This window comes from Benincasa hispida, chromosome 4 (genome assembly GCF_009727055.1).
Source record: "Benincasa hispida cultivar B227 chromosome 4, ASM972705v1, whole genome shotgun sequence".
In the NCBI taxonomy this organism is placed as follows: domain Eukaryota; kingdom Viridiplantae; phylum Streptophyta; class Magnoliopsida; order Cucurbitales; family Cucurbitaceae; genus Benincasa; species Benincasa hispida.
In genome coordinates, this window is record NC_052352.1 from 35,092,372 (window position 1) to 35,116,680 (window position 24,309).

General features: G+C 36.1%; 1 protein-coding gene across 1 annotated transcript; it reads left to right on the forward strand.

Annotated features, from left to right (window-relative positions):
• The first annotated feature begins 2,028 nt into the window (after window positions 1–2,028).
• On the forward strand, window positions 2,029–9,974 carry LOC120075814 (GATA transcription factor 25). The gene is made up of 7 exons (XM_039029489.1): window positions 2,029–2,316; window positions 2,607–2,690; window positions 2,773–2,906; window positions 3,137–3,244; window positions 3,408–3,513; window positions 9,394–9,453; window positions 9,558–9,974. The coding sequence occupies exons 1-7, from the start codon at window positions 2,029–2,031 to the stop codon at window positions 9,666–9,668; spliced, it is 891 nt and encodes a 296-aa protein (XP_038885417.1). The 3' UTR covers window positions 9,669–9,974.
• The last annotated feature ends 14,335 nt before the right edge of the window (window positions 9,975–24,309 follow it).

A 24,309-nucleotide genomic window follows, 5' to 3' on the forward strand; every position in this document is an offset into this window, starting at 1 on the left:
CAAGGACTTTCTGTGGTCGTGTCTGGGTTATTGTTCGAGGTTTCGTTGAAAAAGGTCTTCAAGGAGGAATGTGAGTGTTCGAGGGAGTTCCACGAAGAAAAATTCTTCAGGGGTAATGTATCTTGTACCTTTTTTTATTGTAAAAAGCATGTTGTAATTTATTTTGAATGCATATCTATTGTATGTTTACTGTAATTATGTTTTCAATGATTAATGGAATTTGGATGACGCTTCCGCTCAAGGACCTCTTCAATACGAGTTCCTTCATGCACACCTTTACTCACGGATCGCTATTCAACACGTACACTAGCAACACTCATCGACGTCCCCTTTAACCTCTCATGCCTTAGCACTTATTGTCTACCATGCGTTCATTTAAGCAACCTCGATTACTTACATACTATCCACCTTAGACCTTTACTAACCTTCATATGGTTCTTGACGCATACCTCCTGCTAGATAGCCAATTTCTTCCCTTGGATTTTGTGCCTACAGATGATCATGTGTTCCTCACTTCTAAGTTTCTGATTTCCTTCTAAGTGTTGGCTCTCTTATCTCTCTTGAGAGCACAACTTCTAGCACTTGGGAAAATTCCTACTCTCATTGCAACTAGCGCCACGCCTACCTTCATTTGCCTTGACCTTCCCAAATTTTGTCTAAGTGTTGGTTGCCCTTTGCTACCCAGAGCACCCCCTTAAATTTTTCCTCATCTCTACCTCACACGTATACTCGTTATAACCTCCATATAGTTTTCAGTAACAAACATTACAACCACATGCTTACGAGAATTTAAACACATAATTAGGATAATTAACACGTAATTTAATAGGGCTTAAACGTAAATAACTAGTACAAATAGGTTTAAGGGTTTACAATCTCCATCGAGGAACGAGAACCTATCCCCAAATATTAGAAAACACTACTAGAATAAAAGATGATTAAAAAAGTATACTTATCCTTATTAATCTCATGTATTGGTTGAATATAAAAATATTTTTTATTAAAATAATGTTAATAAGTTAATTGAAAAAATAAGAAAGTAAAAGAATTATAAAAGCCATATTACATTTACATCACAAGTAAATAAAAAAAAGGAAAGAAATGAAGAAGAAGAAGAATGAATACATAATTTAAAAGGAGATTTTCAAAAATAGGAAAATAAGGAAAACTATTTATACAAAATAGTAAAATTTATTAATAATATTTGATAGAGGCTAACAGAAATTGATAGAAGTTGATCACACCGATAGACGAGTACACACACATATATACACACACACATATATATATATATATATATATGTTATTTTTGTAAATAGATTGATATTTTTTCTATACGTGAAAATTTCTCAATTTTATTTATGTTTTAAAAATATATTAAAAAACTAAACCTAGCGGGATCAGGGTTAGGTTAGAGACTGGGCAACGATACTCTCCCCATCTACGTCCTATGCCCAGACCCTACTTTAATCTCTATCCCCAGTTAAATCGAAGATTCTCCACCCGACCCTACAAATTTTATTATTAACTTAAGATGCATAACTCATCCAATCTCAACTTTCGAAATAAACACCTCTTACAAGTAAGTTTAAATAAAAAAATTTAGACGAAAACTATCTCAAAGAAAAAAAAGAAATTTAGTGATATTTTCATATTTTTATAATTTAACCAATAAATCATGAGATCAATTACGTTACGACCCACCAATATTCGGGGCATATTTCGTAAATTCCGCCACCATTTAGGATCCCCTTTCTTCCTCCAGTCCACAGTCCTTTGTCCTCAGTCGTACCCCCATTCTCTCGTTTCTCTACACTTCCCACAAACACAGCAACGCCCACTGTAACTACAGACTTCGCGGCGCCTTCACATTCTCACAACCTTCTCTTATCTTCTCATCTTTAACCTTTGTCATTTGCTCTGCTTCGATTTTCATCTATATATTCTCTCAATTCTTTCTCCGCCCATTCCTTCTTTCCCCATTCTTGCAATGCTCCAAACCCATTTGATTTTGTTCTGCCAGAGTTAATGTACGGACGCGCTCAACCGTTGACCACGGGCGACCAGATCGCCTCCGTCCCCGACTGCGGCGACAGTGGTGAGCCCTTGGATAATCGTCTCGTTCGATACGGAGCTAACTCTCTCGAAGATGGTGGTGGAGTAGGCGGCATGATCGAGGATCTCAACCCTGATGCCGTTTATGCTTCCACCGGTGATGGTTCGGACTTGGTTGTTCAGCGCAGCGATGGTTCAAGCCAGCTCACGCTTTCATTCCGTGGCCAGGTTTATCTTTTCGACGCAGTCTCTCCTGAGAAGGTACAGTGTTTATGAGATTTAGGGTTTTTAAGTTTTGAATTTTTTCCCCTCTTCTTCTCGTTGTTATGAAGTTTTGTAATGGGACCGGGTTTATAAAGCTTGAAATTTCTGGAACCTGTGAGTTTTTCAGAATGGAATAGTACATCGAGTTCGAAACTTTCATATTTTCTTTTGTCTCAACTCTCATGGCGGCCGCAAGGGGTGGGAGAATTGAATACGAGGTTTCGGTGGGACAATTGAATACGAGGTTTGGTTAATAGTAAAAGAATAACATTCCGTATCCTTTGTAGGTTCAAGCAGTATTGTTGTTGTTGGGTGGTTGCGAATTATCTTCTGGTCAGCAAAGCGTGGATTTGGTAAATCAGAATCAAAGGGTACTACTTGAATCTCGTATCACATTGTTTTCGGAGAAATTTATGTTTTTCTTTTTAATTCATTTCCTTTCATATTTTGTAGAATGCTGTGGACTTCCCTGGACGCAGTAGTCAACCTCAGAGGGCAGCCTCGTTAAATCGGTTTCGACAGAAAAGGAAGGAGCGATGTTATGACAAAAAAGTTAGATACAGTGTCCGTCAGGAGGTTGCTCTAAGGTCTGGCGATGAACATGTTAAGTTACTGGCTGGATTTTGTATTTTCTTCCCTGTTTGCACGTTCCCTGATTTCACTTTTTCCTTGTCTTTCACATTTTCATTCAGATCTAACCCTCTGTTGTACATTAGCAGTTTTTGGGTTTGTGCATGTTGTGTGTTCACCCAGCTTTTGCTTTCTAAAGAACTCTGGGTTTTTTTATCTCTTATTTAAATTCACCAAATAATTACAGGATGCAACGCAACAAAGGACAATTTACTTCTTCCAAGAAGCCTGATGGTTCGTATAGCCACGGTAGTGTCTCAGAGTTAGGTCAACATGAAAGTCCACCAGAAACTTCGTGAGTTTTCATGGTCCTATAAATTATAACAATCTGAAACAACTATTTTATGCTGTCTGTGGAATCTGGCATTTCATTTCCGTATCAGAATTTGTACATTGTTGTATGTTAGAACTCACATTTATATCTTATTTATATCCATGCAATGTTTTGCTTTCTCTAGATGCACAAATTGTGGCATAAGTTCAATGGCAACCCCAATGATGCGGCGAGGACCGTCTGGGCCTAGATCACTTTGCAATGCTTGCGGACTCTTTTGGGCAAACAGGGTAAGTATGCTCAAAGTTGATAATTTTGTACTGCTACTTATATTTTAAGGAAAGCTTCACTTTCCCTTGATGGTCTGGGTAATGGATTTGCCAGACCTTTGCATGGAACTTATTGGCATTGTATGATGTAAGACGTGTCGTTTTTATGGATCTCTATGGGGCACAATGATTCTAAGCTCTAGCTGCACTTAGGACGAGTGGGAATGGAAAAAGTGATGATGCACAGTGTCTAGGTTACTTTGGGCCTTTTTGGTAGTAGTTGGTCTTTAAGGAAAACGTTTGATGTTGTTAACAATTTCTATATCAAACTTTTACCAGTTCTTGCATTTTTAATTCTTCTTATTCTTGCACAATTTTTCTGTTTCTCCATTAGCTAACTAACCATCTTATGTAAATATCACTTTCTTCGTCATTTCTTCGCCCTTTCTTCTTCCATTTTGCTGCTTCTTGACATAGTGTGATTAGAAGTCGTTTTGTAGTTTTATTTGACTGTTAAATCATTTTTATTTTTTCAGTTATTCAGTTGATTCATTTGGATTATTAGGCTATAGCTTCTCTATAATTTGAGCTGATGAACTTTTGATCATTAATAGAGGTTTAGTTAAAAGTTCCTTGAGATATTTTCTCTTTCGTTTCTTGGTTGCCTTACCTCCCTTGATCTTTGTTTTAATTTTCTTGTTTGATAATTATTTCTCTCGCTACCCTTGCTTTTCTCTTGCTCAGTCCTCCTGTCCACTTTTTTTTTTTCATTTTCTGTTCATCTTTTCCATGCAGTTTCTTTAGATGTTCCTTTTAAACTTGGTGATCGAGTTATGGAAATTCTTTTCTTCCCTATACCTATCACCCCCTTGCATCCTAAATCTTGTGGAAGGATGCCCAACTCAGCTTGATTAAATGATTGTCACCCTCCAATCTAGCACTATCCCAATAAAATCTCCCAATTCTCATCTTGGCTTCCTTGCAACTTTCTGCATTGATTTTGAACTTGCATAAATAGCCGTTGGAAGGTTGTACCAAAAGAATTTTACTGAAGTTGGTCTGCAAAAGATTACAAGAAATGAGGAGAAATCTGAGAAGAAGCCCAAGGTAAAGTAAAGGCACCTTCTCAATACTTCACCAAAAATTTGTTGGGGGTCCTCTCCGTAAAGGTTTTACTGGCTAAAGAATATACTGAAATTAATGGATACACGGGAGGCATAGTGAAAGACATTGGGTAGTTCTTACAAGTTACAATCGAACAACTTCCACTCCTTCTGCAACCCATTGTACTGAAGACAAGTTAGATATGGCACTCCTCTGCAACATAGAATCCTGCAATTTGACCATTTACCTTACTCTATGCACTAGAGAGGCAGAAGTCTGGCACTAACTACAAAAGTGACTCTAGTCCAGACCATTGTCATAATTAGAAAACAGTCTAGTGACTGACGTCCAAACAAAAGCATTAAACCTCACCAACTTTCAAACCTCCTCCCAGATTTCTCGGCATCTCTAAAGATCCTATTGTTTCTCTCTAGCCAAATATCTCACAAAATAGAAGAAACTCACATGCCACAACACTTTGCTCTTCTTTCTAATTGGAGGATGCATAAGCACCTCCTTCAGCAAGGACTGCCCATCTTTACTATGAGCTCCACCAACACTGAAAGACCTCCGTCAACAAACCCAAAGGTTGTTTGCAAATAGACACACTCCCACAACAAATGATTCATATCCTCCTGATGTCTCATAAGGAGAATGCACCGTTGTTGGAGCAAGACAAAGGAAGAATGTCTTTGGCCACTATCCAAGTTATTGACTCTCCTTAGTAAAACCTGCCACTCAACTATAACCTTTTTTGAAATTTTTACCTTCCATTAGGAGAAGATTGATGCCTTAGGAGCAGTTGATGGGGCCAAGGGAAGATGAAAGGTGAAAATAGGAATGACAAAAGAACTCCTAGAAGGGTTAGGGGACTACCCCCTAACACCCCTCCTCCACCGAACAGTAAATCCATTTTGAAGGATAAAAAGTGATCTGGCACATCAACTGCCTCCCTATCTAACGAAGAGCGGCGCCATAAAATGCAACCTCTTTTCTGAAAGAAAGTAAAGATGAGAAAATAAGGCACACAGAAGCTTGCCTCCCACCCAACAATCCTCTAAAAGAAATAAATTCTAAGGTTGTCACGAACTGAGCAACTGATGAATGGAGAAAAAGGAAGGCTCGAAGGGATAGCTTTCCAGAGGGTTTTACTGAGGCCAATAGGCTCCCCATCGAAGTCCACTTAAAAGGGTGAGAGGAATATGTACTCACAACCATTTTGTACCATAGCGTGTTAGTCTTAATGAAGGACGACCATCAATGGCAGATCCATCATTTTTGTTTAGGGGCTTAGTTTAAAGCTTCACAAAAATATTATAATGAGTATTTTTTTTTTAATTACAAATTTAGTTCATTAACTTTCAGTTTTGTCTCTTATAGGTAATGAACTTTAAAAATGTCTAATAGGCCTCTAAACCCTCAATTTAATGTATGGTTTTCTTTAAAAAAAAAGTGACTTATTAGGTATAAAATTGAATTTATGTTGAATGAAATTTAAACTTTAAATTTTTGTGTTTAGTAGATCCACAAATTTTAAAAAATATCGAATAGCTAGACCTATTACTCAATTACACAAAATTGAGGGTGTGTTTGGGGCAAGGATTTCTTAAGACTATAATAACTACCTCTTGCTACAGCAAATACTATTTTGTATTCTCCAGTTAGCTATCGTCAATACTATTTCAAAATCCCAATTTGCTGCAATATTTGCTATTTGCTACAGTTTTTACTATTTTACATTCATTATTTTTTTATCCTTTGCTATAGTATTTACTATTTCCTTCTTAAACTAAAATAGTTTACACCTCAAACACATACTATTATAACATACTATTATAACCTAAACTAAAATAATCTACACCCCAAACAAAAAATATAATAATCCAACTATAATAACCTAGGATTATAATAACCAACTCCTTGCCCCAAACGCCCTCTGAAATTTTAAGACTTGATACACACAAAATATCATTAGTCTCTTTTCATTTTATCAATGAAAAGCATACTTCTTTTAATAAAAACACACAAATTGAACTCTAAGTTTACTCTTTTTAAAGTTCATAGACATACAAGTTTTAAAATTTAAAGACTAAACTTGTAATTCAATCCTTTTTTTTTTTTTCTTAAATATATATACTTTTTAATTTGTTGCACCATTATTTGGTAATTCATATAATTGTTTCTTCTTCTCTCTTTCTCTCTTTCTTAAAGGTCAATATGAATATAATAGTAGAACTAAAAAATTGTTTTGAAGAATTTGAATGCAGAAGGATTCAAACCTGGGTGGGGGGAGGTGGTGGAGCATCCTAGCACAAATGACTAAAATGACTTCGTTTTATACTAATGTAACACTTTGAAGTTGGGAGGAGCCCCTCAAGCTTATGCTAAATTTTCCCTTGACCACCATAACCACTTGGCAAAAAGAGCCTCATTATGTAACAAACTTCTAAAACCCAAACCTCCAAGGTCAACATGCTTTAAGACCACCTCCCACTCAACTAAATGAGAACCTCCTCCCTCATCTAGCCTTTCCCATGAATAACTCCTCATCAACATTTTAAGATTCTTACAAATTGAATTCATGATCCTAAACAATATTCTATGAGTTTCCTTGGAAACTAAATTTAGTTGAGGGTTTGACAGTTGTCTCGTGATATTAGTCAAGTGCATGTAAGCTGACTCGGACACACATGTAGATTAACATAACTTGTCAATAAGTTTGTTAATGAGTCACCCATCATGGTATAGAGAAAAGGGGAGAGGGGTATCTTTCATTGAGGCCCTGAGAAGTATGAAGAAATTGCCAACCTACTTTATTGTAGGTTTTTCCAAGCCTTATAAAACTAACTTTCTCTTTCCCTTCAAATCCTCAATCACTTTTCTTTTGATTGGAGAGATTAATTTTAGGATTAGGAGAAGAGATGTGTGTATTTGGAGCCCTAACCCTTATCCTTAAAAGGAACATAGGTTTATGATTTGTTTGTTGAATGAGTAACCATAACTTTCATTAAGAATAAATGGAAAACAAAATACAAAAATAAAGTCCATAAAAGGGAGCCAAACTATGGAAGGGTGCTCCAATCTAGTAAAATAAGATCTAAAGGGTAATTATAGAACTACCTAATAAGGACCATACATCACTAAAAGGACCATACATCACTAAAATAAGATCATTGAAGTGCAAAAAGTAAAATAAAATCTAATAAGGACCATACATCACTAAAAGTTTTCTTTTGACCTCTAAAGATTCTATTATTCCTCTCATTTTCCGGAGAAAGGCAGGTTTTTGTGGGAAGTTGTGTGTGCCATTGTGCTTTGGAGAGAGGAACTCTTTTTAAAGGGTAGGAGAGGTCTTGTGTGAGGTGTGGGCTTTGGTTAGATTCTGTGTCCTTGTGGGCTTCTATGGTGGAGCCTTTTTGTAATTTTTTGTTAGGTCTTATTTTGTTCGATTGGAGTGTGCCGCCTGTTTTTGTAGTATTTCTCTCTTCACTTCCTGTGCACTCAATGTTGTATGATCTTGTATTCTTTCATATTCATGTATTGGGAAATGGTGCTATGATGTGTCAATCTAGTTGAGATACCACGGTGTACCCGCTGACCCTTCTATCTTTTATGTTCCTGTGTTTACATTGGGAATTGATTTATTTGTATTTTGAGCAATAGCCTCTTTTCATTATATCAATGAAAAGTTCCGTTTTCGTTTTAAAAAAAAAAAGTTTGGTTGTTCATAAAAAAGAAGATTCCATTATTCCTCTCCCTCAAATACCCCACAAAATAGCACACCCCACTTGCCAAAATCAACCTCACACAAAAAGGAAACATAACTTTTATGGTTGTATTTTGCAACAATCACCTTCTCAACAATTTTTTTTTGTTAGATGATATATAATTAAATTTACCTTCACCCATCCACTTAAGTTTTTGAGTCGATTGATGAAGATGATATCAGAGCAGGTGCTTCAGGGAGGTCCTGTGTTCAAAACCCTACAATGTTGTTCCTCCCCAATTAATATTGATTTCCACTTGTTGGGTCTTCTTCATATTTCAGCCCATAAGTGAGGTGAAGTGTTAGATGATATATAATTAAATTTACCTTCACCCATCAGCTTAAATTTTTGGGTCAATCGGTTATTTTAGATTTTTTTTCAAGTTGACAAATTTCTCAACAAAATCTTAAAACACCTCAAGCATACACGTGTATAGATTGATATATGCATCTTGAGGCTACATTCTATACATGCTTATGCATGTATAGTGTCAAATTGTCACTTCAATGTTACAGTCGTAGTTATCATTTTGTATTTGATTGTGATTCTTTTATTTGCACTTACAAGGTGAGCGGGGGTGGAGCAAAGCCCTCTTAACTTGTGGGAGATTTAAAAAATCATATATAATAGTTGATATTTTATAGTTTTCAACTTACTTTGCCCTTAAAAAGTCAGAATTCTAAACTTTACCCTACCAGAAGAAAATTTCTGGCTATTCCCTTTGGGAGGTAAGAAAGTCAAGTTCATTTAGATTTTTATTTTATCGAGTTTGGACTATTTGCTATCTTGATTATCCATGTGAATTTTACAATTGGTTTCAAATCCTATTATGGTCGTTACAGTTTCTTCAAGGTCTATGTCGTTGTGTATCGAGATTGTGAATGCTCGACCTACATTTTTCTCGTTACTTGGCAATTTCAGTTGCTTTCCTAGTTTGAGCTAAATTGCTAAGAATTCATTAGTCTATTTAACAGTAGTACTGGCTGCTGCTGTTAAATCATCAAAATTTTAAGTTCATTCAACATTGCAGGGAACTTTAAGGGATCTTTCAAAGAGAAGTCAGGACCATACGGTGACTCCGGCTGAGCAGGTATGTGCCTATTATAGAACTTTTTCTTTGTTTAACTTTTTAAGAACTCGTTCTGGTTGTGCCGTGTATTCTATGTTCCAACTCAACTAATTTCATAATTTTAGTGTGAAAGTGATGGTGCCAAGGACTTAGAGTGCAAACATGGTAACCATGCGCCCAGCAATATCGTATCTTTCTCAAACGGTGATAACTCTGCTTTAATGGCTGAGCATTAGAATTACGCTTGTCAATACAGATAAAAAAAAGGCCATTGTGGCTGTTTCTGGCTTCATTCAATCAGGCCCTCGTTTTGGTAATTTTACAACGTGGGTTGTAGAAGAATGTACAGATATAGCATTTGCCTTCTATTAAATACGAGAGAGATCATCTCCTCATTATGTCACCTTGAATACCCACCCCATTGTACTAACTGCTTTTTTTTTACCCCCTTAAAATTATGTCATTGTCCTCATGTGAGTGCGGGTTTGAACCTCTGATCTCTAAAAGAAAAATATATGTCAATTTTCACTGAGTAACTTTCATGTCGGCGATGACTTTGACTATCTTCATTATGTTTTGTTTTGGTGTACTAAGTTCTTTTAATGGTTTAAGGTGAATTCAAGGAGACGCATAATAGTTTGGTGTCAAATTGTAGGATTAATTTCTTGCTGAATTTCATCCTGAATAAGTTCTTTTAAGGGTTTAAGGTGAATTCAAGGAGACATAATAGTTTGATGTCAAATTATATTTATTAATTTCTTGCCGAATTTCAGCCTGAAATTTGTTGTGCTTTTAATAATAATAATAATAGTTTAAGATTATTATGTGGCTAGCAAAGGAGAGTGGAACCTAGCGGGTAATATATATATGCACACTTTAATGTTGAGTTAAATTCATTTTTATTTGGTCAAGTAAAGGATGCCCGAACATATAAAAATAATGAGATTTGATTGGAATAAGCCATCAATTTGATGAATGGAATCTTCAAACTTGTCTTTGGATACCCCCCCCGTTGCTTGACGCAACTTAGATGGAATCTTCACCTTCTGGATGTGGAACTAAAAAATAAATAAAGAGATTCATAATAGAAATAAAAAGCTCGAGGAAGTATTGCATGAATCTCTGCTTAAAGTAGTCCCTGCGAAGCTTTCGGGAAGAGGGGTAGTCTTGTGTGTAAGCATAGCATTTCTGGTCGACTCGTGGTTCTCACTAGTGTAGTTTTGTTTTGTTTTTTTTTTTTTTTTTCTTTTTTTGGTCCCTTTCCTTGGGTGTCTCCCAATTCTTGCATCTTTTTTGTTCTTTAAATTAAAAGAATGGAAGGGTTGGAAGTAAAAACAAAATTTGAGTTACAGAAAAGCAAAAAAATCTGACCGTCCGATCGGCGATGGTACATATTTACGTTTTTTAATCATTAATTTTAGACAATTAGACAATTTACAATTGGTTTGGAGTAACCATCGAAATCTCTACTTTTGCATGTACAATAAATAACCTTCAGTAATAGCTTTGGAATAATTGATCATACAAATTAATGCTCGCACACGTATATATATATATATAGATTTTGAAAAATAAAATCGAACTTTTAGGGTTCTAAGAACATGTTATATTTTGTTCAACAAAGTGGTTTTCATTCTTCTAGAAAGTCAAAACTGCAATGACCAAATTATTAGGCAAGTTACAATTACATGACATGACTTTTTAGAAGGATCAACTTGATGATTACAATTATGACATGTAAGAAAAGAGGTCTTAAAGTGTAGTGTTACTGAATGCAAGTCCTACGCCTTCTTTCTCTAAATTTCTTTGAACTGAAGTTAACTTTGATGTATGTATGCCTTATGCTCCTGAGTAAGTCTAACATTTGTTTTTGTTTAGGTTTGAGGTGAGAAAAGGGAAGAAGAAAATTGTCTTTATGTTAAGCTTGAAAAAGACCCAGGTAAAAACTATGTGGAGTTTGCTTTTAAGTGTTCTTAAACACTTAGTAAAAATCTAATGGGAAAGTAAGGTGAGGTGTGGAGCTTGGGAAGAGAAGAGAATGGTGTGAAGTATGACTTAAGCATAGGAGATTTTGGGTAAGTGATAGAAAAGAGGACAACCTAAATGCGATTAGAGGGCATAGGACAAGGAGCTTGGCGTTGAGAGGTTGATCAAGCCAAGCATTGAGGCATGAAGCGATGAGAAGGGTCATGTTGGCCGAGAGAGGTGTTTGAGGTGAAGGGCATTTCTATTGGGTTATTTGTTAAGAATTAGGAAAATAATTTCTTAATTTTAATTAGTGAGCTAAATGGCATGATTTTGGACTTAAGACAACAATTAGTGGCATGAGTTGTCACATTATTATGCAAAGTAAACATGAAATGGGAAGTATAAATAGAGGGATAGAAGAAGGAGGTCAGTTTGGTTAAATTACTCGTGCAAAGGGAGAATTTTTGCAGCCAAATTGAAGCTTGATGTGAAGAAGAAGACCGAGGGCTGTTGTGGACAATGGCAGAGCTTGCTCGCCCACGCTCAATGCCCAATCGCTCACCCACTCGATGCCTAGATGTACGCTCATTCGACGCCCATTCTGCGCGCTCTCGACACCTAGCATGCACGCGTGTGTTGCTGGCCTTGCCATCCATCCAAATGCTTGTGCATGCGCCTAAGCATCGATGTGCATATCCCAACGCCCACATCTCCCCTGACCGTGCGCCTAGCTGCCATGGGTTTGGCATTGGCCTAATTTGAGAAGTTTGGAGTTGGTACGCAATTTTTGAGTCCATTATGAAGTGCTATAGATCTTAAGCTATAAAACTGATAAAGTATGAACTCAAATAGGAATTTAAGGATTAATTAGGAATTGAGAGAATGCTTAAAGGGTTGGAATATTCAGAAGTTTTAAGTATTTAAGGTTGTCCAAAAGATAACAAGGGATATTTAGTCAATTTTCAGGCCAAATGAAAATTGGAAGAGCCTACAAATCCTTGGGAGCTAACCAGTAACACTAAGGGAGATTTTTTTTTTTTTTTTTTCAAATGAGTTCTTTGAATGTTCAAAGCATTTCCTTGGTATGAAGTATTTATTCAAAGCTATGATGAGAATGGTTTTTTTAATATATGTTTTATAATTTATTCTTTCGGATGTCATATCTTAAGCATGCTATGAGACTTGCAATTTCTTAGCATGATTTGAACTCGTATGTTTTTAAGGAAAGCTAGTAATTATACATGCTTTGATTCTTTTGATGTTTTTACAAGTACTTGATGTTAAAGCATAGTTTTATAAACTATTGAATGATGTACCTTGATTTTAGAGGCTCGGATACTCAAGAAAATGAAGGTATTTGGAAAGTCCAGGTGATAGATATGTTATAGGTCTTTGAGACCCACATTGGCATACACATAGGCTTTGGACTGTGTGCATGGGTGCTTAACCTTTTAGGGGCCTTATTGCATGCACGTATGAGAGTTATCGATGTTGGTATTGAGATTACTCTACATTAGTTAAGGTTATCGACATTGAAAGTATTGAGTTTGCTCTACCTTAACCAAGGTTTTGAGTACGAGTTGACGAACTAGTTTTAAGTAACGAGATTTAAGCATGTTTTCCAGAACACATGTTTCTATATATCTTTTTCTTAAAGATATGCAAATGTTCCATTGAATGTTTATACACTTAAAGTTCTGAAGTATGGATGGTTCCAGTTTTAGTTATTTCTTCAAGCATATTTTTGTTTAACTAGTCACTCATTGGGCTTCCGAGCTGACATTTTCAAATGTTTTCTCTCTTCAAGTAATGATTGAGTTCCTAGCGCCTAGCTTACTACAGTCAGTTTGCCACTATCTCAGATTGTAGATAGATTAGAGCCTTTCTTAGGTCATGAATTTGTGTTTTATTTGTCTTGGTGTTTTGTAATCATACTAGGGAGAGTTGAGAGAGACTTCTGTATATGTAAATGTTGTGAATGTTTATGCATGTTGGACTCAAGCATGTGACAAATAAAGTTTCTATCGCCTTAAAGGCTGATCTATGAGATTATGTATGTTGTTAAATATACAATTGCTTATTAGGAAAAGTAGGTGAATAGGTTGAGTAGGTTACAAGTGGGCAGTGGATGTCATTAGAGGGTTGATGTTTGCTGTCTTCACATCCATTTTTAGGTTAAGAAGTTAGCCTAGGTGGGGGTATGATAAGTTATATCAGAGCAAAAGATTTTGGAGGAATCTAGGGTCATGCATATTAGCTAGGATCATGTATTTCTATCATATATTATAGGAACCATGCCTAGGAAAAATGGCAAACTGCGTAACGACCTACAAGCGGGACTCAGGATGCTACCATGAGTTGGTAGCGGAGAATATAGTCTAAAGGGGAATCTAGTCACCCTTAGGTTGGCTAATATGGAAGGGCAGATTTTCACTAGGATAGTTTAAAGGTTAGCTTCTAGTGTAGGTACAATGCAAGCAGATCTAGAAAAGAAGTTTGGCATAGAGAGATTGAAGGCACTAGGTGCCACTACGTTCGAAGGTACAACGATCCAGCAGATGCAGAGATTTGGCTAAATCTTATAGAGAAATGTTTTAAGGTTATGTGATGCCCTAAGGATCGAAAGATGGAATTAGCTGCATTTATGCTCCAGAAAGGGGCAGAAGACTAGTGGATAATTATAGAATCCAAAAGAGGTGATGCAAGTACTATGACTTAGGAAGACTTCAAGAAAGCGTTTCAGGATAAACATTATCCTAAATCTTTCTGTGATGAGAAGCGGATCGAGTTCTTAAGACTTGTTCAGGGTTCGATGATTGTTGTTGAATATGAGAAGAAGTATATTAAGTTATCAAAGTATGCTCTTACTATAGTTGCAGATGAGTTTGATCGATAGAAGAGATTCAATGAAGGATTGCAGAAGGATATTTGTAAGCCTGTGACCGTTATTGTTGACTGGACAGAGTTTTATAAGCCAGTGGAGATTGCTATGAGAGTAGAGAAGAGTTTGGTAGAGAAAAAGCAGGAAAAAGAAACGTTCAAGAGTGGGCGAGCTATTCAACCATCAAATGGACACCGATATCATCCGAACAGGGGATTTGTGCCAAGAGTGTCTAGTAAGAGAATTTTTAAGCCTCGTTTCAATAGTCAGTCTACTTCTAGGGGCAACACAATAAGAAGTATACAAAGACAGAGATAGAGGAGGTCCAGTTTTCCAATAGAGTCTATTGGGGTTTTCTATTCAAGGCAACCTAGAGAGTCTACAGCTAGTTCAACAAGGAAACCATTGTGTTCTACTTGTGGGAAGCATCATTAGGGACAATGTCACAGCAGAGCTAATATCTGCTACAATTGTGGGCAGCAAGTCATTACAAGAGAGAATGTCCTCACCTGATGCAAGAAGATAAGGCTGAACATAAGACGACTTCTCAAACTATGAACCAACCGAATATAGCTGCAGTTGGAGGAGAGGGTATTAGTGGTGCTAAGCAGAAGGGACTTGCAGTACGACCTCGTCAGCAGGGAAAGGTGTATGCTATGACTCAGTAAGAAGTAGAAGATGCTCCAAGAAGTTATCAGCGGCACTTTACTGATTTTTAACAAGCCTAAACATGCATTATTAGATCCAGGGCTACTCATTCTTTTATTTTTTGTATGTTTGCTGTGAGCATTGACAAAAATTTAGAGCCTATGTCTGAAGAACTATTTATCTACACTTTTGTTGGTGACATTTTGGTAGTTAGTAATGTTTATAGAAATTGTGTAGCTAAGGTTGATGGTATAACTATGATAGTTTATTTAAATCCCCTAGAACTTCAAGAGTTTGATATTATTTTGGGAATGGATTTCTGATCTAAATATCATGCATCTGTGGACTGTTATAAGAAAGAGGTTGTGTTTAGAAAATAAAGAAGAAACTGAGATCATGTTTAAAGGGGATAAGAAGATCCTTCCTACTTGTTTGATATATGCTGTAAAAGCCAAGAAGTTGTTGAGTAAGGGTTGTACAACATATCTAACACATATAACTGATTTATAGGTAGGGAAGCTGAAGCCTAAAGGAATACCAATGGTGCGAGAATATGTGAATGTCTTTCCAGATGAGCTATCAGGGTTACCATCTGATAGAGAGGAGTCCACTATTGATTTAATTTAAGAGACAATACTTATATGTCAAGCTCCTTACATAATGGCACTGAATGAGTTAAAAGAGTTAAAAACTCAGTTACAAGAATTGGTAGACAAGGGGTATATATGACCAATGCATCTTCTTGGGGTTCACTAATGTTGTTTGTAAAAAATAAGGACAATAAAAACTCAGTTACAAGAATTGGTAGACAAGGGGTATATATGACCAATGCATCTTCTTGGGGTTCACTGATGTTGTTTGTAAAAAATAAGGACAACACACTCAGATTATGTATTGATTATCGAAAATTAAACAAGATGACGATACGTAACAAGTATCCTTTACCTCGTATATATGATTTGTTTGATAAACTAAAAGGTGCTTCAATGTTTTCAAAGATTGATCTAAGGTCAGGATATCGTCAATTGAAGATCAAGGAGTTAGATGTTCCCAAGATAGCTTTCAAGACTAGGTATGGACATTATGAGTTTCTGGTGATGTTGTTTGGATTAACAAATGCACCGATAGTATTCATGGATCTTATGAACCGCGTGTTCCATCCATATATGGATTAGTTCGTGATTGTATTCATAGATGACATTCTTGTGTACTCAGAAAGTAGGGAGAAACATGTAGAGCACTGATAACTTGTAGAAATACAAGCTTTTATATCTTTTTATTTAGAATAATTAGGAAAAATTATAGGAAAAAGGTATTAACTTGATATGAAATCCATACAGATAATCACACCTTTCATTCATGCATTACAAAACTTATAAATCTTGGAAATTATAAAATCTAACATCTCTGAACGCGAGATTTGAATGAAATAAAGTAAAAAAAAAAAAAAAAAAGACCAAGGAAACAAAAGTTGCAGCCATGAACACATAGAAAGTGATTAGATCAACACTTAATCTTGCATGCAAAGGACTACGAGTTAAGCAAACAACATGAAAGAAAATGACAAAATGTATGGGCGGTGGATGTTAAATCAAAACACAAATTGGTAGTAGATTTGAGACATTCGAGGCATAACCAATAAATCTGTGACATGAGTAATCGGTGTAATAGGACATGCAATTAGATGCAAAAGTGTCAGAGAATCATTAGAAAGAGACAAGAAAGTTGCCATTTTGACACCTATAAATAGCCATTTAGAAAATGACTAAGTAACAATTTTCTCATCGAAAGATTGGTCAGAGCTATACTCAAATTCCATCTCAATCTGCCATTGCCACTGAGCGTCAAACTTTTTTTTTTGAAGAATTCTGAGTGAGAACTCAATCGTCTTCTCTGAAAAAGGAGAGAGAGCTCACTACTACCATTACAACCACCATTGAAGTAGCCACCAAACTAGCCAAAAGAAGCGAGAGATTGCGGCCAATGACTTGACACTTTCATTCTCTGTTCTTTATCATATTTTTCTTTATATTTATGTTTGTATTAAGTAATTGAGATTGAAAAACTCATACTCTTAATATGAATATAATGCTCACATTTCATCCACTCACGTCTTCTATATCTTTGATCATGAGCAATTAAATCTTACATGGGTTGAGGAAGCTAAAATGACATTTTCTCTAAGTTTTGCATAAGCCAAAGTTCATCTTGTTTGATGTATGTGTATTACATTGCTTGAAGCCAATTGAGAAATTGATTTAAGTAAACATATTCAATGAGAGAGTGAGTGAGTGTAGATTTCATTAAACAAAGAAAGAAGTAGCTTTAGAGATAAAGTTGATATTTTTTCAATATATTAACTCATTGCATGCATCCTAGAGATACCATATTGTGGTTTAAAAACATTGAGAAATGAGTTCTCTATTTTTATGAGTTAGTGACATGATGCATGACTTATGTATTACATAGGAAATTTGAATGAAGTAGAATATTTTTTTGTATTCCAATAGTTAATTGTAAGATACATAACCTTCTTATATAGGAGAAAGGCTTAATACATAAATAGAAAGAATTATAATGAGAATAAAATAAAATCATTTATAACTTTACAACTAATTATTTTATTTATAACAACACTCCCCCTCAATCTGGTTTAAATATATCTTCCATTGTCAGCTCGTAGACCATTTTATTGAACAGTAGATATGGAATACAAACCACACCAGTTTCAAGTTTCTCTTTTATGAAATGTTTATCGATTTCAATATGTTTTGTTCTATCATGTAGAATTGGGTTATGGGCTATAGAGATTGCAGCTTTGTTATCACAATATACACATATAGGTGTCTTTTGAGGGACCTTTAATTCTTCCAATAATCTTTTTATCCATATTCCTTCATATATCCTGTAAATCCCAGATTCTATATTTCCTAGACAAGTATGTTTAGCCAAAGGAATGATATATTAAATATCTAATAAGTGAAAATCTGTTATTTATAGGAGTTGTTGAGAAAGGAAAAGAAAAAAACATATTAAATAGGAAAGCCCACTTATTGGTTGGCTAGAGGCACTAAATATGGGGTGACGTGGCAGTTAATCCTTGAACTCGGGAGGTGGCAGGAAGATTAAAAGGCAGAGGAACTTCGAAAGTTTGGTTTCGACAATCTACATGAGTAAATTTTGTAAAATCGGTGCCATTTGAAAGCTGGGAGGATCTAGTTTTCAAGGTTGTCTTGCCGGAGAAAGATTGCAGGAGAAGAATAAAAAGTGAGGAATTTGCAAAAGAGGCAGAATCTCAGATTAATCAGGGCCCGAGGTGAAGATTGGAAGCTCCAGGCCAGACCATAAGGAATTTTTGGCTGAAATTTTAAGAGAATTTGTGCACAAGTAGACAGCTGCTTGGGAAGAACAAGCAAACAGCTCACCGTGGAGAGTTATAGCGAGATATGGATAATAAGGATCTCGCTTATAAAGAAAATCTCGTTAATTTTGTGATGAGGATCTCGCTCTAGAAGGAAATCTCGCTAGAAATTAGGCTGAATCTCGCTGGCCAAGAAGAGCTAGGAGAGGCGTATAACCCGTTAAGAGGCCAACGAGCTATGAGTGACTACGTGATGATTTAATGCTTTAATGATTTAGAAACCATGATTTCCTTGAAATTATTTCTCATGCTAAGTGTTTATATGAAGTACCAAGCAACATATATTTGAAGTTATTTCTCATGCTAAGTAAAGCATGTTTTCCATGGAAATTGACATGATTTAAATATGTTATCTTGTCCAAATACTTTCAGCATGTTTAAGTAACTCTATTTTTATGATGAACTAGTATGATGGATGAACTAGTATGATGATTTGAGCATTAAGCCTTATTGTTCAATTAAATGTTTATGGCTAGTTATATGACGGATACTGAAGGACAATGAGAAGGTATCCTAGTTAAGTATCTAAGGTATGACGGTACTCAGTTACAACCTCGTGCACATTGGTAATACAACGTTGAGGTATTGAGCAAAAGGGTTCTCCCCGACTAAGGTTGACATTGAGGGTTAGATCTAGTAGTTCACTCTCAACTAAGGATAAAGACAGTCATATCTTCTCCTAGGCTAGAAGGATAGTTCTGGAATTGCTAATGCTTATGAATGTTTATCAATGCATGATGTTACTAATGTATGAGTTTTCCAAGTATGTTTCCCATATCTAACGCATGCTAATAGTTTTTACAGCTAGTTTAACACGAGTTAAGCCAACTTATTTTACAAAGTATGAAGCATGCGTTAAGGTTGAAACTAAGGTTGAATGAAGCTTGATGTACTGTGTTTAAATACCTAAGATTGCCAAAGTATATGCGTTGATATTTCGAAACACAATGAAGAGGAGTACTGAAGGTAAGAAAGGTATCTGAATAAATGTACCTAAGGGGTTGACGATACATAGAAACCTCCACATACACGTAGGTAGTTTTGAAGAAGAAGCCGAAGTATGGGTCTCCTAGGCCATAAACCAGCAAGGAGAGGCCGAAGCATGGGTCTCATGCCGATAACAGACGTTGGGAGCTAGAGCGATGTATGCTCGTTCTCAAACTAGGGAATAATGATGTTTAAGAGTTGTTATCAATGTTTATGTTTAAAGGAAGTTGCTTGAGATGCCCATCGGTATATTTAAAGAGATCGACATAGGGATCTCCCCTAGCCATAGTTCAGTATGAATAGGTCGAAGTAGAGGTCTTATCTGGCCATGGTTTGGCATTGGGAATTAGAGCAAAGAATTTTCATTCGCCACTAAGATTCAGGTTGCAATGGTTTAAAAGGTTTTATGTACACGTTTACTTGGTATATTTTAGTTCTAGTGTTATGTTTTCAAGCTTTCAGTTTAAGCATGAGATTTATGTTTTTATTCAGTCACTCACTGGGCTTCTAGCTCACAGATTTTCCGTGTTTCCCTTTTTCAGGTAGCGGTCAGATTCCTCAAGGTTGATCTATTACTGCTTGGCACTGAAAAGCCTGACTTGTTCAGAAGAATTTAGGTTGATGGCTTGTTTATGTACACATGTTTTGAGAGGGACTAGGGCTTTGTTAGGAATGTTTGGGCCATTTGTGAATATTTTTCCGAAGATGTTATGTCATGGTTGTATGCATGTGTTTATGAATCTTTGTAGAACCTTAAGGGAGGCTTACTGTATGCGTATACTACTAATGTGTTAAATAGGTTGGTATTTAGATTAGAAGGCTTTGGTGGTGGGTACTCGCAGTAGGATTAGTAACTACCACGATCATATCCTCATCCAGATTAAAAGGGTAATCTGGGAGGGGGTGTGACAAGTTGGTATCAGAGCATAAGGTTTTGGGAATAGAAGGAAAGTTCATGCATAAGTTTAAGTCCTTAACATGTGTACATTGTATTAGGTGAAATGCTGAGGCAAAGTGGCAGACAAAGTAAACAGACAGGAGATAGGAATACTGACTCTACCATTAGGGGACCGGAGGTTAGAAAGAACGCACCGAGTGAGAAAAAAAAGGTGAATGACCCAGTGGGTCAGGAAACGACGTCTGAGGGAGAGTCTAGTGCTCCCCAGGCAAGGGACAGAGAGGCAGTGGTAGGGCTTAGAGACAGGGGATCCCGACCTCCAGTTGCAACTCAGACTAGTGGAAGCTAATTCAGGGGTACAAGTTGGTAGGGATCCAGGAAAAGGAAAATGAGACAAAACAAGAAACCGATGTGACCTAGTTGTGGCAAGAGGCATGTTGGGGTATGCTATAGTGGCAGAGGTGTATGTTTCCAATGTGGACAAGTAGGGCATTTCAAGAGGCATTGTCCCCAGGTGAACAGGGATGNCAAGAGGCATCTTGGGGCATGCTATAGTGGCAGAGGTGTATGTTTCCAATGTGGACAAGCAGGGCATTTCAAGAGGCATTGTCCCCAGGTGAACAGGGATGCCCCAACAACACAACATACAACCTCCCAGACAATTAACCAACCAAAAGGCGCTGGAAATCGAGGTGAAGAGTCATGTGGTGCCAAGCAGAAAAATGTCATAGGTCGACCCCAGCAGCAGGGACGAGTGTATGCCGTGACACACTAGGAGGCAGCGGAGTCTCCAGATGTTATGACCGGTAATGTCATATTATGTGGACAGTCTGCATATGTTTTATTTGACCCTGGTGTCACACATTCATTTATATCTAGCATGTTTGCATCTAGTATAGATAGGTTAGTTGAGCCTATGCCTAAAGAATTATTTATCTCTACCCCTTTGGGAGACGTGATAATAGTAGATAAATGTTATAATCATTGTGAGGTACTGATCAATGGTCAGAACTTCTATGCTGATTTACTTCCCTTAGAGTTGTTGGAGTTTGATGCTATCCTGGGGATGGATTTTCTAAATAAGTATCGTGCTTCAGTAGACTGTTACAAGAATGAGATAGTGCTCAGAAAATCCAATGGCTAGGATGCAATGCTGACATAAATCAAAAGATTAACCGTTGGGATCTGATATCAGCAGTGAAAGCTCGGAAGCTGTTTAGCAAGGGATGTAAAGGCTATCTGGCTCACGGAAAAGAGCTGAACCCAGAAGATGTCCTTGTGGTAAATGAGTTCGAGATGTATTTCCTGAAGAACTATCGGAATTATCACCTAACAGAGAGGTGGAGTTTACTATTGACTTAATTCCAGAAACAACTCCTACATCACAGGCATCGTGTGAATTTGCTGCAAGAGAACAATACTTAGATGGAATTAAATTTAGCAACAGGAGAAAATGTTTCCAAATAATCGATCCCATAGGTTTGAGTAAATCTTTTTGCAACTAACCTTATTTTATATCTTTCAACCTTACCATCAACATTACATTTAATGGTAAAAACCCCATTTACACCCTTTTGTTTTCTTATCTCTTGACAAATCTACTATTTCTCATGTACCATTTTGTCTTAGAGCATTCATCTCCTCCATAATAGCTAGTTTCCAATTTCGATTATCTAAGGCTTCTTGTATGTTCCTTGGGACAAATAAGTTGTCTGTCCTAGAGATGAAAGCTTTTGACTATTCAAAAAATTTTATTACGAGATATAATTTGCAATGGGATATTTAGTTTAAGTTCTAATACCTTTTCTCAAACCAAGAAAGATATCAAGATTAGAGGTAACAAGTAACGAATTTTCTATGGGTGGGATTGGAGATACATTAGACAAGGTATTTTCAATGACAACAGGTGAAACAAGAGTAGAAGGTTGGTTGCCTGTAGTTTCATAATCATCCCTCGAAGTATGAGATTGAATTTGTGACGAGTCAGCTATTTGGTCCTTGTTTAGTTCATTGAATATTTTTCTAACATAAAGCTTATACTTAGGATTCAGATTATTAGAATCTTTTTGCAGTAATTCTCCCCTGAGTTAGAAGGTTCTATGCTTGGCATTGCAGAACTAGCAAGATTAGGATAAATAACATTTGGAAGAGAGACAAATACATCTACATCTAAAAAATTATCGTAATCCTCTAAATTTGGTGTTTTCTACCCTCGAAAATAATTTTGGGTGAAAAAAGGTTGGTTTTCTAAAGATGACACATCTATACTCACATAAAGTTTTTTTTTTTGTTTGAAGGTCAAAACATTTATACCCTTTTTGTTAGAAGCATAACCCAAGAAAATACATTTAATAGCTCTAAGGTCTAATTTTGATCAAAACTGACTGGGAATATACACATAACAAATACACCCAAACAATTTAAAAGTTAAATCAGAGGACAAACGAGTAGTGGAAAAAAATCTTTCAAAATAGTAAGTGGAGTTTTAAAATTCAAAACTCTACAATACTATTTTGTTGAAGAGTGTCTCGACAAGTGGATCGGTGAACAACGCCTTTATTTATTAAAAAAAACTCACTCAAATGTTCATTAAAATATTCAGTTCCATTGTTTGAATGTAAAATACCTATTTTTGTTGAAAATTGATTCAATCTTATCGTAGAAACATGTGAAAATATCCTTGACTTCAGATTTTTTTTAATAAAAAAACCCAAGACAAATGAGTATGGTCATTAATGAAAGTCACAAACCAATGTTTTCCACTTTGAGTTACAATTTTGGAGGGACCCCAAACATCACTATGAATAAAGTAAAATGGTTTTGAGGATGAGTAAGATTTTGGTTAAAAAAGGAGCGACAACTTTTTGAAAGATGCAATTTTCACAGATTATATGAGAACAATCAACTTCCTTCAAGAGATTTGAAAATAGAGTTCTAAGATACAAAAAATTTGGATGTCCTAGTTTACAACCTAACATAATTTGATCTTTCATAGAAAGAGAACTGATATTACTAAAGACTTGAGTTTTTTATTACCATAAAAGGTTCATCAAAATAGTATAGGACATCAAGCATCCTAGCACATCCCTGAAAAATGCAATAAGATTCAAAGAAAACAATATGATTGTTAGAATCTTTTGAGAGTTTACTAACAGATAAAAGATTGTAGGTTAATTTAGGGACATAGAGGACAAACTTTAGAGTGATATCTTTAATCAACTTAAAGTTTCCTTTTTTTGCAATGAGTGAAAGACTACCATACGCAATTCTAACCTTTTCATTGTAATATGAGGGAGAATAAAAGTTAAAGAGAGGGGATGAACTAGTCATGTGGTCAGAATCTCTAATCCATGGAGAAGATTTATTACAAGAAAATGCTTGAGGATAGGTACCTGGTTGTGCTAAGGAAACACAAGAATTATTAGATGATAAATTGGTTGGTAGAAAATTTAAGATTTGATGAATCTGTTGAGTTGTATGTCCTAAAACTCATAGTTTTATGAACAATAAACATGTATGAAGTTTATTCAGACAAGTGTTGTTGATTGTTTAATAACTATAAATCCAATAAAATACGAACCCTTAGCTATTATCATGAATACTTGGACTTTATGTGGAGACATAAACTTGATCAAGTTCGAGTAAAATAGCCTAAACTGTTATAGTACTTGGATTAGGTTGGGTACCTAGTTTTGGAGATACTATTGAATATAACCCACTTTATGATTGTTACAAATGTCGTAAAGTGTCATAAACGATGTGATCAGTTCGTTCATGTAGAGACATGTGAGCAGGAGTGTTCTACACGATGAGGTTGTGTAAGACAGACCACGAAATAATCACTGTTTATTGTTAACACGAATTAATTTCAATTCTTGATGACTTAGATAACTTGATATGAATCCTGAGCTATCTATGAACTCTTGTTTATTCGCGATTGTCCCTTGATCTGCACAGGTAAGGGTAAACTCAACATCGCTGCTCAATATACCTCCCATTTCAGGGATAAGACCGGGTAGATGGCTAGGGACATAGAATTTGTAAGATGGAATTCACTCCTACCCATTTTAGGGA

Bases quoted from the DNA above. Each gene is read 5' to 3' on its own strand.
- LOC120075814 (XM_039029489.1), top strand. From the start codon at position 2,029: ATGTACGGACGCGCTCAACCGTTGACCACGGGCGACCAGATCGCCTCC. The intron at 2,317-2,606 runs GTACAGTGTTTA...TATCCTTTGTAG, and splicing joins ACGCAGTCTCTCCTGAGAAG to GTTCAAGCAGTATTGTTGTT. The intron at 2,691-2,772 runs GTACTACTTGAA...CATATTTTGTAG, and splicing joins TGGTAAATCAGAATCAAAGG to AATGCTGTGGACTTCCCTGG.